This window comes from Limanda limanda, chromosome 7 (assembly GCF_963576545.1).
Source record: "Limanda limanda chromosome 7, fLimLim1.1, whole genome shotgun sequence".
NCBI classification, from domain to species: domain Eukaryota; kingdom Metazoa; phylum Chordata; class Actinopteri; order Pleuronectiformes; family Pleuronectidae; genus Limanda; species Limanda limanda.
This window is the reverse complement of record NC_083642.1, coordinates 29,198,619-29,215,350: the sequence shown is the minus strand read 5'-3', so window position 1 is coordinate 29,215,350 and position 16,732 is coordinate 29,198,619. Positions and strand designations below refer to the sequence as shown.

General features: G+C 41.3%; 1 protein-coding gene across 1 annotated transcript; it reads left to right on the top strand.

Annotated features, from left to right (window-relative positions):
* The first annotated feature begins 212 nt into the window (after nt 1–212).
* stk38a (serine/threonine kinase 38a) lies at nt 213–16,332 on the top strand. The gene is made up of 14 exons (XM_061074443.1): nt 213–267; nt 2,217–2,354; nt 3,174–3,225; nt 4,459–4,581; nt 5,960–6,043; nt 6,141–6,264; nt 6,353–6,507; nt 10,490–10,601; nt 10,731–10,792; nt 11,631–11,748; nt 11,840–11,963; nt 12,176–12,271; nt 13,624–13,718; nt 13,809–16,332. The coding sequence occupies exons 2-14, from the start codon at nt 2,224–2,226 to the stop codon at nt 13,943–13,945; spliced, it is 1,413 nt and encodes a 470-aa protein (XP_060930426.1). The 5' UTR covers nt 213–267; nt 2,217–2,223; the 3' UTR covers nt 13,946–16,332.
* The last annotated feature ends 400 nt before the right edge of the window (nt 16,333–16,732 follow it).

The window sequence follows — 16,732 nt, the reverse complement described above, 5'->3', positions numbered from 1 at the left end:
ACTGACATCAGTGAGAGCAGAGAAAACACGTCTTTGCGGATCAAGCATGGAGAATAACAAATGTTTCCTCTTTTTTTTTTTTTTCGGGTAATTTTTCAAACTGTATTTACTGTAACTATTCCGAGCTCCACCTCCGAGTTGTTCAGTCAGGCCGGCTGCTTTGACACGGTTTAGCCACTAGGGGTCATGCTGAGTTGTGACTGATGGTGACACGCAGCACTCAGTGACACAGAGGAAGAGACGGCAGGCACCGCACCTTCGACCAAGGTAAGCGAACAAAGACAACTCTGAAAATACACAACAAACAGACTAAAGGACAACATGTCGGGTGTTTTCTTTCTTTAACCGTTACACCAAATGAACTGTCGACACACTACCGTACAACCTTGTATTTGAAAACAGACGACTCGAGGTGTTTTAGCAGAGAAGTGGCTAACGTTGGCGAGCTAACTTTCCCTTCGCTGTTTGCTTTGGGTAACTTCGGGTTGTCAAGTTCGTAAAAGTGAAGATCGAGGTTCTCCGACGAAAGCTTTCAAAATAAAGTTCCTAATAACAACCGGGTGAGGAAACTGTCCTTCTTAAACGGGTCCGTTTTATTTTGAATATGGTTTCCGGTTTAGTGTCATACTTTATCTTCTGACTTCACCCAGTCAGGAACTTTAATAGCTAACTAGCAAGCTAACTGAAGTTAGCTGGTTAAAGTTGTTGTTTATAGGGCTATGGGATGTTGAGAGCTGTGTAAACCTACCATTATATATTATATTTGAGCCAAGATAACGTTTAAGCACCTTAAATGTTAAGTTAAGTTCGTATCTGCATGTTCTGTGGGTGATGAATGGCTACGTTGCAACCGAGAGGAACAACTTCAGAGGCTACGTGGTGTTTACGCTGACTGGGTCACAGAGCTGAGCAAAATTAGCTTCACTATATGTTTGTTAAATAGTTACCAACACAATATGTCTGTATGGAGGACGACACGATGAGCCCTCGTTTAAATTCTGTACAAAATACGTTACCTACACCTAAGGTCAGGTGGCATGAAACGCTACAAACATTTAGATTATCATCAATACAAGGCTGAAGATACAAACTGCTCGTTCTTAATAAAATGAAACTTCTCACTGCTTAATATGAGGCGGTGCAGTGACATGACAGTGACATGACAACTAACACATGGTTTCTATTTCGGATGCTTTACACCACCACAATAATTTGCATGTAACCCCCATGGTAAAGGTTTTTGTAATAACAAAACATCCCCATATTTTACATAGGGTCGTAATTGTATCAGGCCTCCTTTCAATCTCACTCATGCACACAGACGCAGTGACATCAGACACACATTTATACTCAGACTGGATAAAAACACTATAGTTAAGTCTATGTGAACACAGGACATTTGTGAGCAGGGAAGTTCGTTCCAATCACAAGTGGTCACTGAAGACCCATTCAGGATACATTTTACTGTTGGGTGTGAAATGACAAATGTAGAGCTGACCACTTGTCAGCAATAATTTCTGTGAAAAATATCGTCCCACAACATTTGGTATTGTGACAGCTCTACCTAATTACCTTTTGAATAATGCACCACACCAGAGGTGTCCTTGCACAGTTTAAAGCTTTAGCTCCATGGGGCAACTCACAAAAAACATGACTGAAGCGGCGTGAAATTATTGTACAATTGTGAACGCATGTTGTGATCGTCCTCTTCTGGTGAATGCACAACCAGCGTGCTTGATTTGGGACATTACCCTGTTGAAAATGTATGCACTATACCAATAAGAATACTCTGTACTGTAGACAATATAGTACATGTGAGTGTACTGACTGCAGTATCCGAATTGATTACAATGTAAAAATGCAGACTCAAATATGAGCTCAGTTTCCCTTAAATCGCATCTGTCTCAAATATGGAATCTGCTAGCATTGCACAAATCCAATTTCGTCATTATTTCTTCATAACTGCATGTCACATTGTTATTGCTCTGTTCAGGCAGCAGAGCCCATAGCTTTCCTTCCTCTTTCTCTGGGTAGCCATCATTGTATTTATAACATTTAATAGAGCAGACATTGCAGCCTACTCTGCTGCTTCCAACAGCAATCCATTATCTCATCCAGCGTCTTTCTTCTCAGTGGTACAGTGCTGTACTTTTGCTCAGCCTATGTGGCAGCTTGGTGGACATTTGGCTCACTTTGTTGTTTTCGTGTATTTGAAGGTAAAGCATGGCGATGACCGGCCAGAGCTCATGCTCCTCCATGAGTAACCACACTAAGGAGCGGGTCACTATGGCCAAAGTGACCCTGGAGAACTTCTACAGCAACCTTATTGCCCAACATGAGGAGAGAGAGATGAGGTAATGTCTCTTTTACATTGTCATATGGGATTTTAAATGGCTACATGCTGAGTTTTTGCAGTGCTGCCTACAGATGTGCCCGGATTAAATGTGACCCCAATGTTTGAAATCCACTTCACTCTTCAACTATCGATTTATCTCATAGTGAAACTGAAAAATTACTGCATCTTCAAATTCTACCTTAATATAACTAGAGCTTAATCTCCTTAACTCAAGGTTCGGCACCAAGGACAGCACTATATACTACAGTTATATTTTAGTATAGGTTTTCACACATTGTAACCACAATATGCGTATCTACACTTGCACATACGTATATGTGCAGGAAACTGTCTCTTCAGAAGAAAAATCACACAGACTTGGAGGAAATTGTTTTGGATGCTGAAACATTTGGTAGTGGTCAACTGTAAGGCGAGGTTACATCTGTGTGCTACAGGAATTTTGTAGTTTTTAAATGATCAATGAGAGAGTGAAACTTTGGCCTTCACATGTTCTCCTTGTTGCCTATTTCCTTATTTTTTATCCCTTGAAATGGTATATAGTTTTTTGTCATTATACTATGCCTTTTATCTTATAATACTATGAATTTGTATCCAAAAAATTACTCTTTTATAAATTTTTTTTTTCCTTCAATGTGGCCCCAATACTCCGTCGTATGGTCTCTCCTTTTGTTGGAATTTTTTGTAAATTTTTTCACAAAGTGGCAGTGAAGTCTTTATGACTTTGCCTAATTTCTATATACTATAATGCTATATGCAAAATTATATAATGGGGGGTGCATACTCTATTTGGTGGCTATAAAAGTAATTGTCTTTCCAGACAGCAGAAACTGGAGAAAGTGATGGATCAGGAGGGCTTGGCTGATGAAGAGGTGAGTTACATCTGCAGGGTTTCCCACAATGCTCTGTTGCAGTATATGTTAACTCTGTCAAAGGATTTGCTCCAAAGTATTGGTCAGATCATGAGGCTTGCTGAAACAATACTGTGAGGGGCTTGATGTTTGTTGTCTTTGAGTGAACAGTATTTCAGTATTCATAACGAATTTCTTCACAAGTGTTTGATCCACTGTTGCCTCTTGTACAGATTAGGGGTGGGAATTGGCAAAAATGTAACGATTCTATAGTATTGCGATATTTGGGCCACGATTCAATATTCTTGCGATTCTTAACATATTGCGATACAGCAAGTATTGCGATTCGATTCTTAACATATTGCGATTCATGTCCCCCATATTATTCAAAGGCATAAAAATTAGGGAAATAAGACTGCTCAGCCCACTTCAAATGTCACATTTAATTCTGTGAAGAACATTGTTTTCTACACATTAACTGAAGTGCAAAAACTAAGAAAGGGTAGTGCAAAAACTTTGTCCTTGAACATTCAGGACACAGGACCTTTGTAATTATTTTCTGAATAGGAGACCTCACATGAACGCTGAGCTCCCAGCACATAACTAACAATTATTTAAATACAATACAATAACATAAAGCAGACATAATAGAGTAACATAAACCTGAGAATAATCATATAAATAATAGTAACTTAGAGCTTCAATCAAATTGAGAAAAATAAACAAATGTGTACTGCAAGAGTCCAGTCCAGTTGGCTGTAAGGTCATGAACCAAAATGTTAAATTCATTTGGGAATATTGGTATTTTTGTTCAGAAAAAGGAGTTGGTCAACATGCTCAGATGTTAAAGTCCTCCTCTGGGCCGTTACTATGTCTCCTGCAGTGGAGAAACCCTTTAGCAGACACACTAGTGCCTGGAATGCTCAGGTATCTTTCAAACTCTGAAACTCTCCTCGTTATGCTTTTCCAGCCACTGTTATATATATATAATTAAATATTGCAAAAATTGTAAATAAAGTATTTAAAAATAAAAAATATTGCAATACTTTGTGCTACTGTTTCGATTTAATTGCGTGCGCAAAATATCGCGATACTGAACAGAATAGATTTTTTCACCCACCACTAGTACAGATGTGGCAGATTTTTTTAAATGATCAGAACGATGTAGCTGTTTTCGGTTTTATCCGTTTCCAACAAGTAGTTGGTTGGTAGATATATATATATATATTTAAAAGTAGGGTTTGTGCTCTGCAGAAACGTATTCGGCGATCTCAGCATGCAAGGAAAGAGACAGAGTTTCTGCGTCTGAAACGAACTCGCCTGGGTCTGGAAGACTTTGAGTCCCTGAAGGTGATTGGCCGAGGAGCTTTTGGAGAGGTAAATACCCTTTTACACACAGTGTAAAAAACATTGCTACTAGTTTATTTTAACCTGCACGTGCTGTTAATATGGTGAATTTGTTATATTTGACAACCGTAGATGATAGTACTGATGACATCATCAAAGGCGATGGATCAGTTGGTCAGGCACCGCATAAGACTTAATAATAAACACCCCTACAGTAGTGTGCACTCTGTTGGATCACAGTGGCACGCAGAGAAGATACTCTTTTATCTGTGACAACACACACAAAACACTCAGGTCATACCAACAATGTCTTGCTACACAACTGTCCCCCAATGTCTTATTACTTACACGGCCACATCTAAAGTTCTTAAGCTATGAGCAATAGAAAGTCAAGAATCAAGATTCATTAAAAATATATATATATAAACCACTCAGGCAATATGCAGAGTCACAGCAGTGGAGTGTGTGTCTGTGCAGAGTTACTTTTCCCTCCCAGTTACTTGTGGGATCACAACACAGCTACACAACAAAGGGCGGCTGTGGCTGAGGGGTAGAGTGGTCGTCCTCCAACCTGAAGGTCGGCGGTTCGATCCCCAGTCTGAACCATCTGCATGCCGAAGTGTCCTTGGGCAAGATGCTGAACCCTCAATAGCCCCCCATAGAATAACAAAGTGCTGCAAGTAGATGCACTGTATGAATGTGTGTGTGAATGGGTGAATGTGAAACTGTACTGTAAAGCGCTTTGAGTGGTCTTCATCAGACTAGAAAAGCGCTATATAAATACAAATCCATTTACCATTTACAATTATTTTATATAATCGACTGCTCATAGTGATGAATTTAACTCGGGACATACGTTTCCACACGGTAGCGTTTAGTTGGAGGAGGCAGTTCTGCAGCACCGGCAAAAGTTGGACACAATTTCTTACCAGCATGCATTGATTAAGTCAGAGCTGCGAAGCACCGCATTAAGTCAAATGAGTCCACTGCTTGTATTTAGCCATCAGTCCGACCATCCATCCCATTCTTGTTGGAATAATTACTCAGGATTGTCTTGAGGGAATTTTTTCATGGGCTCTTGGATAAAGTGATTAGAATGTTTTTGTCGGAAATCACTGTGACACCACAAGGCTTTCTGGTCTTTAGACAACATTACAACTCTGGGAAAGAATGGACTGTGACCACATGTCACATTAAAGCAGATGCTAAATTTGTTGTAAAGATCTTCTGGTAAAGTCTCTAGACAGTATGTTACACACTGGCAACCATTCACTGGAATCATACATGTCAGTATAAGGAAAAAACATAAGTCTGCTTAGAGATGGGTGTAAAATGAGAGACCAAAGACGATTATTCATTGATTAAGCATCTGTTGGTTTGGTCTGAGCTTTGCTGTGTTTGCCTCTAGGTCCGTCTGGTTCAGAAGAAAGACACCGGTCACGTATATGCCATGAAGATCCTCCGCAAAGCTGACATGCTGGAGAAAGAACAGGTGAGGCAGCAAAATGCTCAAACTGGAATACTACTGCTGTTGTTTGTGAATGACATTTTTGAACCCGCCTGTATTTGTGGTTGTCCCTGTCTGTAAGGTTGGTCATATTCGTGCTGAGCGCGATATTCTGGTAGAGGCAGACAGTCTGTGGGTTGTCAAGATGTTCTACAGCTTCCAGGATAAGATGAACCTCTACCTCATCATGGAGTTCCTGCCTGGAGGTTTGACCTCTAACCCAACAACACTGTCATCTGTTTTAATCCATTAATCCTAACTGTAAACCTGACTGTTTCTGCTGCTGTGCTGCAGGGGACATGATGACTCTGCTGATGAAGAAAGACACTCTGACAGAAGAAGCCACTCAGTTCTACATAGCAGAGACAGTGCTGGCCATCGATTCCATCCACCAACTGGGCTTCATCCACCGAGACATCAAACCAGACAACCTGCTGCTGGACTCCAGGGTGAGTCAGTTTTCATTTACTGTTTTCAGTAGACTAGATACAGATCAGTTTAGCTTCTGCCGGACATGCACTCAAATCTGCAGAACCTGCTGACATTCTACCGAGGAACTGTATGTGAAAATGGAAACGGAGATACTGAACTGAGAACTGAAAGAATTAAGGTAAGAAAATAAGAAGTCGTTTACCGACACCAAAGCCTCGCTGTCTGGACTGGAAACGTCGGTAACGGATCTAAAACAACTGATGGGGAGACTCGAACAGAGGGTCGAAGATAGGGATGGGCATTCGATTAAATTGTCTTAATCGATCGTCGGGAGAATTAATGACGAATCTTCGATTAATCATTCATATTTTTATATTCAAAAATTCACTATTTATAGGCTATATAAAAATGCAGTGAAAATAAAAAAAAACAAGCGTGTTTCCTCATTCAGGTCTTTATTACAAGATTCACAAAATATGCGCTGCCGTAATCTCAAGCAGCGGAGCCGACAGCCAGAAGCCGGGGCTACTAAACACTAATAATATAAAAAACAATCATGTTAAACAATAACTTAACCACAAATATATAATACTTAGGTCTGACAGGTTTTGCCACATGTAACTCAAAACTATCAAAAAAGGCACCGAGTCGAGAAAGCTTCATAAAAATAACTAGTAACTCACATACAACTTCAGCACCAGCCTACTGACTTGTGTTGAGAAAGATGACATGTTAACATGCTCTGGAGTCAGACGCGAACGCAGCCTGGTGACCGTCGGTCCAGCCGCCGAAACAACTCGCTCTTAGAGGACTGACGTCGCCGTGATACCATACAGTCTATGCGTGATACACAGGTAGCTCCGTGCTAACTTGGCTAGCCTGGGGAACCTTATTCTCTGCTCGTTGTGCATCGCAGATCCCCCGTGCTAACACCGAGTTGATGCTAGGTTGAGAGTGAGACCGAGAGCAGGAGGCGCCGCCGTTAACCAGGGTCGGATGTGCGTTCTTCAAGTGGAACATCATTTGAGTCGTGGCCGAGTTGTACTGAAACACAGCTTTGCAGTGTTTGCAGTGAACCAAGTCATTGTTTAATTCTAAATGGTCCCAAGCTAAACTTCGCCGTGACTTCTTCGTGTTTACTTTGGAAATGGTAACACGGTAACTCGCAGGTAACTGAGTAGGTCTGTGGCGCTTCTTTCAAACACTGCCCCCCGTGGTCAAATGTGTAATTACCGAATTAATCGATGAAAAAATTATTTAATCGAGGAAATTCTTAATCAATCACTTGATCAATTAATCGATCGTCGATTAATTATGCCCATCCCTCGTCGAAGGGATGGAGACCAGAGTCAGCGCAGCTGAAGACACTAGTCAACGACATGAGCGGGTGCTCTGGCACCTGGTGAGACGCGAGGCGGCCCTCACGGACCTATGTGACGACCTGCAGAACAGAATGCGCCGCAACAATCTGAGAATCTATCCAGTCCCTGAAGAAAGTGAGAAAGGAGATATGGCTGGATTTGTTAAACAACTTATTAAAGCCACGCTGCAGCTACCGCCTGAAATCAACGTACACATTGAGAGGGCGCACAGATCTTTGGGGCTAAAACCAGACATCACCGCACCTCCGCGCTCCATCATTGTATTGAAGCTAATGATCTAATCCGATATTTCCAACTTTGGCACTATTTGACCACACACAAGGAATGGGACAAAATTAAGGAAACACTAGACAATTTTGAACAGTTCTGGGTACAGATAGCTGAGTATCAAATTCAAACAAAACATATAATATCCTGTTTATACAGTAGAATTCATATTGATACATCTATTGACACATTGGATATAAAAGGTAAATGGGAATTGGAGGCTAACACCATTATTACAGATGATGAATGGGAAAGCTCTTGGGTGTCCTGGCACAAATGTTTAAGTAGTCCAACCTGGAGAGAATTTAGTTGGAAGCTAAGAATGAGATATTTTAAAACGCCCTAGTAATAGCTAAGTATGACAAGAAGTATGCCCCTCTCTGTTGGAGAGGTTGTGGTCTAAAAGGGGACCTTTCTCACATTTTCTGGGATTGCCCTAAATTGCAGAAGTTCTGGGAGGAGGTGAAGAGGGAGATACGTGAGATGAGATCTTGAACTTAGACAGCTTGATTGACCCACAACAGCTGATTTTGGGAACTACACCTTCAAGGGTGCGAAGGAGAAACGAATTGTATATGACCAGAGTTTTGATGTTAATTGCACACAAAGTTATCACAGTAAACTGGCTCAGGCCCCACCCACCTACCGTTGACCAGTGGGCCCAGAGGCTCCAGGCTGTGAATTGCATGGAAAGTTGAACTGCAAGCCTACGACTCTGGATGGACATTTACTTAGCAAAATGGACACCTGTTATAATGTATATGTTAAAATGAACATTCTGTTGACATTTGACTGGACAAGCTGAACTGAATGTGAACTTGTGAACCCATTGGGATAACCCTTCAGCCATTTGTGTTTTCCTTTTATTTGGTCTACACTTGTAATATTGTATGACATGCTGCGTGAGACTCACTGTCAAGTAACTTTTTCTAATAAAAGTTAAAAAAAAAAGATAACAGCAAGGCAGTTAAACTTCCGGGATATCAATCTGTGCATTTAGGAAGCACAAATTATCCTTCCTGACTAATTCTTCTTTAGTTTTATGATCTGCTAGTGTCCTTGTCACTACTGGTAGCATGAGGCGTACCTGCAGCCCTATCGGGTTGCACAGGTAGTCCAGTTTGCGGTGTCTCCCAGCCCAGTCTCAAAAGCATGGAGGAGATACCAGGAGACAGTTACACAAGGAGAACTTGACAGGCCTGTAGAAGAGCATCAACTCACCAGCAGGATCAGTATCTGCTCCTTTGTGCAAGGGGGAGACACTGGTGTGCATACAGGCAAGGTGGGGCCATCCACAGTACTGAGTCACACTTTGTTTTGCTGTGATAAAATTCACGCAAGTTGGATCACCCTGTGTTTTCAGTTTTTCCCTTAATTTTTGGTATGATTTTGAATCCAGCCCTCAATGGGTTGATGATTTTGGTTCCATTGAGGGTTGTTACATCATGTTGCTCGCAACAAAATAAAGAATGTACATCAGTAAAGATTTTTATCTTAAATAATTGGTTCATCAAGATCTGATGTGTGATTAAAGTGTTTTGAGCAGTTCATATTGCAAAATATCAACAAACAAACAGCATCCAAAACAACTAGAGACAGTTATTTAGATTGTTTTTATAGAATTATAGAGACAGAAGAGATCTTCGTTAGTTTGTAGCTAAGTTAACAAGGAAACAACATTACCGGCCAGAGTAATTCAAATAATTTAACAGTCCAAATAATCCTGTTAATAATCTGTTAGCAGACTTGTGTTTTTAGGTCCCCTCACAGGACCCTTCACACATTTACAAACATATAGCGTGATACAGATCAAAAAGTCAGACTGAAACTAAAATTACTTGGGTTGTGGGCTGGCAAACTCTAAAGATGCTGCTGCAAGACAGTGATATTCGCAATCACACTGCTAGCCACCAGCATCGTCCATCAGCTACATAGAGAGAGGCACTGCCCCTCATCTTACCACCAGTCTACAAATGAAACACACATCTAAGCTATTATAGCGTTATTTATGATTGAACTGGCTGGCTGTGGCTGAGGGGTAGAGCGGTCGTCCTCCAACCTGAAGGTCGGCAGTTCAATCCCCAGTCTTCCCCATCTGCATGCCGAAGTGTCCTTGGGCAAGATGCGGAACCCTGAATTGCCCCCCATAGAACAACAAATGTAACGAATGTAAAACTGTACTGTAAAGAAGTTTGAGTGTTCATCAAGACTAGAAAAGTGCTATATAAATACAAACCATTTACCATTTACTGAAGACTTAGCTTGCAGCACTGTACTGAACTTGGATATGGGCTCCGCACTGTGTGCTACAGACCTCAGTGTTAGAATATTGTGTTTCGTGTGTTTCCAGGGTCACGTGAAGCTGTCTGACTTTGGTCTGTGCACTGGGCTGAAGAGGGCTCACCGCACTGAGTTCTACAAAAACCTGAACCACAGCCTGCCCAGTGACCTCAGTAAGCAAAGTCAGTAAACCTTTTCCTTTATTTCATCTAAAGTCTGCAAGCAACCTCAGCTCACATTCATCACACATTACGGTCCTTATTACAACACGAGGGTGTCAGTTTTAATAGTTCACTGCGCTCTCTCCACAGCCTTCCAGAACATGAACTCCAAGAGGAAAGCAGAGACCTGGAAGAGGAACAGGAGGCAGCTGGTACGTCTGGACATATGATAATATTTTGACAGGGTTTTGGTCATATTTGACAGGAGCTGGCTTTTCATCCACATTTATGAAGATTTCGTAAGAAACATATGAGCATATAGATAACAGTTTAAGATAAAAAGGGTAAATTTACCCTCACCTGAGGCCTAAATGTTTTTCACAAAAGGGAATAATGCAATAAGTCAGCTAATATTACGATTTACTTTTTAATTGATGTGGACTGGAATATGTCTTTATTTGTGTCTTTACTTCATTTTTTTAAGTGCAAACATTCCTGCAAAGTAACATGTTAGGGCAGCTGTGGCTGAGGGGTAGAGTGGTCGTACTTCATCCTTAAGGTCGGCAGTTCGATCCCCAGTCTGACCCATCTGCATGCCGAAGTGTCCTTGGGCAAGATGCTGAACCCTGAATGGCCCCCCATAGAATAATAAAGTGCTGCGATTAATTGTACTGTGTGAATGGGTGAATGTAAAACTGGACTGTAAAAAGGCTTTGAGTGGTCATCAAGACTAGAAAAGCGCTATATAAATACAAAACCATTTACCATGTTCATTTCTCAAAGCAAGTTATTTCTAGTATATAATGTTATCTTGAAAATATCCAGCCCCACAAATATTAACTTTTTTGACTCAACATTTCAACATCTATTTCACAGGCTCAACAATATACCAATGTCCTGACTAGAATTCCGTTGTTATGATTTATCTAGGTGATAAATACAAATTAAAAAACACGTGAACTCAGATGAAGAAACAAATGCTCAATGTTCATAACAAGGAGTATTAGAAAATGTGTCACCTCATAGCAAACATTGTGTTGTTCCTGTCAGGCTTTCTCCACAGTGGGGACACCAGACTACATTGCTCCAGAGGTCTTCATGCAAAATGGATACAACAAGCTCTGCGACTGGTGGAGCCTGGGAGTCATCATGTATGAGATGCTGATCGGTAATGACTCGCGCACACCACGTCATTTACCTCTGGGAGACTTAGGCCAGATGTGGTCATAATGACAATGACTGGTCTTTGTGATCTACAGGTTACCCTCCGTTCTGCTCTGAGACGCCTCAGGAGACGTACAGGAAAGTGATGAACTGGCGAGAGACGCTCACCTTTCCCCCAGAAGTTCCCATATCAGAGAAGGCCAAAGACCTCATCCTCAGGTAAGATACACCTCTTGACATCTCCCACCCCTCTCAAACTTACTAAAGTTGTTGATGCAGCCGATGGTCACACTCTGATAAGTGCTTGCACTCGTTTTGTATATTTATGGTGAATGCATTGTTTAGCTTTGAACAAAGATCTGAGACACCTGAAATAGTTTGCATGATTTGGTGTGTGTGAATGATATTAAGTGAACACATGTCATGAACAGGTTCTGCTGTGAGGAGGAGCACAGGATCGGAGCTGTAGCTGTCGAAGAGATAAAGTCCAATCTTTTCTTTGAGGGCGTGGACTACGACCATATCAGGTAAGGACCGTTGACATACGCTCATCTTAATTTTTACTTTACGACATTGAGACATGTGAAATCTTCCCATGTTCTTATATGAGTGATAGTTAAGTCTATCAACTACTACTGTAGACAGTATGTTGCTTTCAGGCATGCACTGAACTCTAATCTAATCTCCTGAAATTATCTATAGACAGAACACAAATGTTAGTCAGTGGCTCCTGACAATCTTTGGAGATTTTCCTGCCAGTCCCCTTGTAAAAACTGGATAATATCTGAGTGAGCCCATGTGAGATTAAAAAGAGGTTTACACGTAGACGTCGCAAACAAAGACATAAAAGGGGACATATTATGCCCATTTTACCACAGTTGATATGGTTCCTTGGGGTCTTAATGAAATGTCTGAAACATATTTTGGTCAAAATACCACGGGGATCATTTTAAAACAGCACCCTTTTTACCCTGTCTAAAACAGCCCTCCTCAGATTGACCTGTTTTGAGTGAATTCATATTTGAAGGCAATGTCCCGGAAAGAATTGGCTAAAGATTGTTGGTGTGCGGCCCGGTAAGCCCAGGGTTCCCATCGGTGCTTACCGGGGCGCAGCCATGGAGCCACGGGAAAAGATGATGGAGCCCGGGGAGACGGTGGAGACCGGGCTCCACCGGCTCCACCACCTCCACCGTCAGACGGGAGAGTCGGCGTCAGCCCCTGCAGTCAGGCTCCAAGTGATGGAAAAGTGACCCTCACACAGTTGTAGCTCTTGGGTCGGTAGACATGCCAGATACCCAAATAAACATGTAGAAGCACTACAAAAGTGGAATTTTCATAATATGTCCCCTTTAACTTGGCAAGACTGCAGCTGAATTAGTATATTATGTCCTGCCTCTACCTGCTGCACTACCACCTGGCCTGAATACTCACGAGATTCCAGTGTTGTTTCGTACCCTACTAACTGGAGAATCTACTGCTGCGTTCTTCATATTTGAAACACAATCTCCGGTTCCCAGACATTTTCAGGAGTTCATGACTGAAAACAGCTTTTCTGCCTTTTAGCCTTTAAGATGTGTGTGCTCTAAATTCATTGTAATGGGTTATCTTTAGTCTCTAGAGAGTTTGAGAAACAGCTAAATCGGATAATAGGTTCACTCAAAAGAGCCTCTTTATGGAGCACCCCTCTGGTGAACCCCAGCACAGACCTTGTGTCATGTATGAGTTGTGTACTAATGTTTGCGTGTTCTTTGTAGCTGCTTTAGGAAGGCCAGGCTCATAGTGCAGATCATAGCTGATTCTCAGCTGTGTTCTCACCAAGTTCTCAAATGCAAAAATTTCCCCTCTGATTCTTCTCTAACTGGACTGATCTGCTCTCCAGGGAGAGACCTGCTGCCATTCCCATCGAGATCAAAAGCATCGACGACACCTCCCATTTTGATGAGTTCCCTGATTCCGATATCCTAACACCTACAGGTACCATACTGTTCCTGATGAAAACATTTCAAATTCCATGCCTCTGCTGTGAAATGCTTGAAAACCCTGCTCCTCCTCTTCCTCCTCCAGCCACCCCAGTGTCCAACCAGACTGAGGTTGACCTGAAGAACAAGGACTGGGTCTTCATCAACTACACATACAAACGCTTCGAAGGCCTGACCGCCCGAGGAGCAATACCGTCCTACATGAAGTCAGGAAAGAGATGAGCACCTTCAACTGGCTTTTATCCGACACCGCCACGAAACCTGAATGAGTCGTCCAAACCCCTGAACTTCAGGCCTGAAAGGAGAACGCTTCCTGTTCTCAGCAGTTCCTGACTAATGAGGATTCTTGTCACAGGACTTTGCAAATAATAAAGGGGCTCAATAACATCCATTGCTTTCCACCATAGGAACTGCTGCCTTCATCTCCGCAGGTCTTCTCTTTCTCTGATGCTTCCGAGGGTACCTCTCTACTTCCTGCTTATACCTGAGAACAGAACTGTGGGATTAAAGTGATTGTGATTCTCTCCACTTGCCTTTTCCACCAGTGGATGCAGTGGGACGTCTTCACTCCTGATACCAGCATCATCTACATTCCCTCTCTATAAACCAGCACCAGTCTGTTGCACCTACCAGGGGTTCTTGTTCTAAACCAGGACATCCACTCTGCTCTTTCTTTTATGTTGACTTGTCAACTCAGACGCTGGGTTCAGCTGTCAGTTGAAGTGAATAAGGTGCTCTTCAGGGATTCTGTCCAAATGTTTCTCGTTTCCTCTAAGAGCTCAGTGCTGCTGGCTCTTTCAGATGATCCAACCAAAGACTTTCTGCTTCATATCTCTGACACGTCACGTCCTTAAACTTAGACTTTTTGTCCTTTTATAGACTAGTACTAGGAATATTTGCCTGTTAAGTGTGATAATGAGTGATGCATTTTGTGGAACAAAACACAAGAGTCTTGTTACATTTACATTTGACATTATGTTCAATTACCTTGAGCACCTTATATGATGTCTGATCAGTAAAGTCAGGCCCATTGGTTTGTTTGGATTGGTGTTTTCATTCGACTGATAAGAAAACTTTCCCCACAAATGTCTTCATTGTAATATTTTAATGCCACAAACTTCAAACTTAAATTAAACTAGATGAATGGATTTATTAATAGAACTGCTGAACTCACTGCAGCCGCCAAGACAAAGCGTCAGCTCCTTGGCTGATCGACTTGCTGCATATATGTAACGCTGCAGAAAAACCGGGGACAATAGTTCCAGATTCAAAATCTTCAACTTTGTGAGAATAAGTAATTGTTTGATGACAAATGGCCTCAAATGATCCTGGACGAAGAGAAATACATCTGCTTGTTGATGTTAGCCCCCCCCCCCCTTTCCCTCTTCTCCTCTGCTTCAGCTGCTACATTCACAAGACATTGAAATGTTTTGGATGATAACTGTATGTTGAGATTTCTTTCTTTAATATATTTTGATATGTAATAGCATAATTGTTCATTCCTGAGGTCAGGATGTTTGAACTTTCAAATCTGGGAGCACAGGGCTTAACAATTTCCAGTGAACACAATATCCAAAATGCTGTCATTTAAAATGAATGTAAATTAAGTTTTATGGAGTCGTGGAGAAGAAGTTCCTCTTTTTTTTTGCCACAATAATTTTAAAATGGTGTTTGTGTGACTGGTCTGGACCTTTATTTTCATCTTTGTCCTGATCTGATGTGCAACTAGAAGAACATTTCTTCTTTCACAGGAGAAAATATGAAACCTTTAGAATTTGACAATATTGACACCATAAATTGATTCATTTAGCCTCTAACATGGTTGAAATTTATCAAAAAAGATTTATGAAGTCAAATTATAAGCTACTCTTGTAGGTTTGACTCACTAAGTCCAAATTGAATCATATTGGTTTAGTTAGTCAGAATTGGTTTTTAGTTTATAATCACATTTTGAAATATGTATATACATATATATATATATTGTAAGATTTACATTAATTTTAAATACAGTTTTGACTTAAAGCAGACCAAGTATTTTATAATTTTGACGTAAAAATAAAAGATACATTTAGTTCTCTTTTTTTGATGGTTTTAACATTTTCTCACGTTTTCCCTGTTTGTGGCAGGAATGATCTTCTGTATGCACCAGCTCAGTCTGAAGGTTTTCCTTATCTGTTGTAAAAAGCCTCTTCAGGTAGTGTGTAGATGAAGCTCAGCACGTTGTAACACGTTGTAGAAAAGCACACAAGGAGCTTTTTTCTTTGACTCTATTATTGGAATGCTCTTGCTCCGCATGCTTTGACCAGACAACAGATGAGTCTGATTCCAGCAGCAGAGCATGTGGTCTGGTTTCATGATGCCACTTGTTGGGTGAGTGAATGAGATTTCAGATTGTGCGTGTGGATGTTTTCAAGATCTGGAGAAAGGATGCAATGTTCTCCACATGCAATGCTCAGATGTGTGTGTATGCTGTAGCACATGTGAACTAAGAGTGAGAAGTGAGGGGGGGTTTGGGAATGTGGGTGTACATTATTTAAACCACTGTTCTCTCTGTGGCGTGTGGCTGTTTTTGTTTTCTGCTATTTGACAATGAATTACTCTGCACTTACTGAGTTGTGTCTTCCTTCAAATCTGATCGTCTTCATTATAATTCCTGTGTTGTGCCCCCTAAAGGAACAGCCAGCCCGAACCAGTCAGTTGTCAACATAAGATCAGATCTTCAACAGACTGGAGTCACAATGACCAACTAAACCTGATTTTTGAAATTAAAGCAAAAATATCTGAGTGCCAAGTTTAAACCCTGTCAAATAAACCATTAGTAAGGCCATTGGTGACAAACTTTAATCCTTTATAAAGTGAGTAGTGACAATGACATGGTTGATGTAAGCAGGGGTGAACGTGGGGTCCAGTCTCAAATATGTTACAAACACACCTGGACAAAAGGATTAAAGGAGTTCATTTTGGTAGCCAAAGGTCAAGGTCACAGTGACTTCACAAAATATGGTTGTT

Coding starts and splice junctions, on each gene's coding strand:
- stk38a (XM_061074443.1), top strand. CDS start 2,224: ATGGCGATGACCGGCCAGAGCTCATGCTCCTCCATGAGTAACCACACT. Junction 11,749..11,839: donor CATGTATGAGATGCTGATCG/GTAATGACTCGC, acceptor TGTGATCTACAG/GTTACCCTCCGTTCTGCTCT. Junction 13,719..13,808: donor CGATATCCTAACACCTACAG/GTACCATACTGT, acceptor TTCCTCCTCCAG/CCACCCCAGTGTCCAACCAG.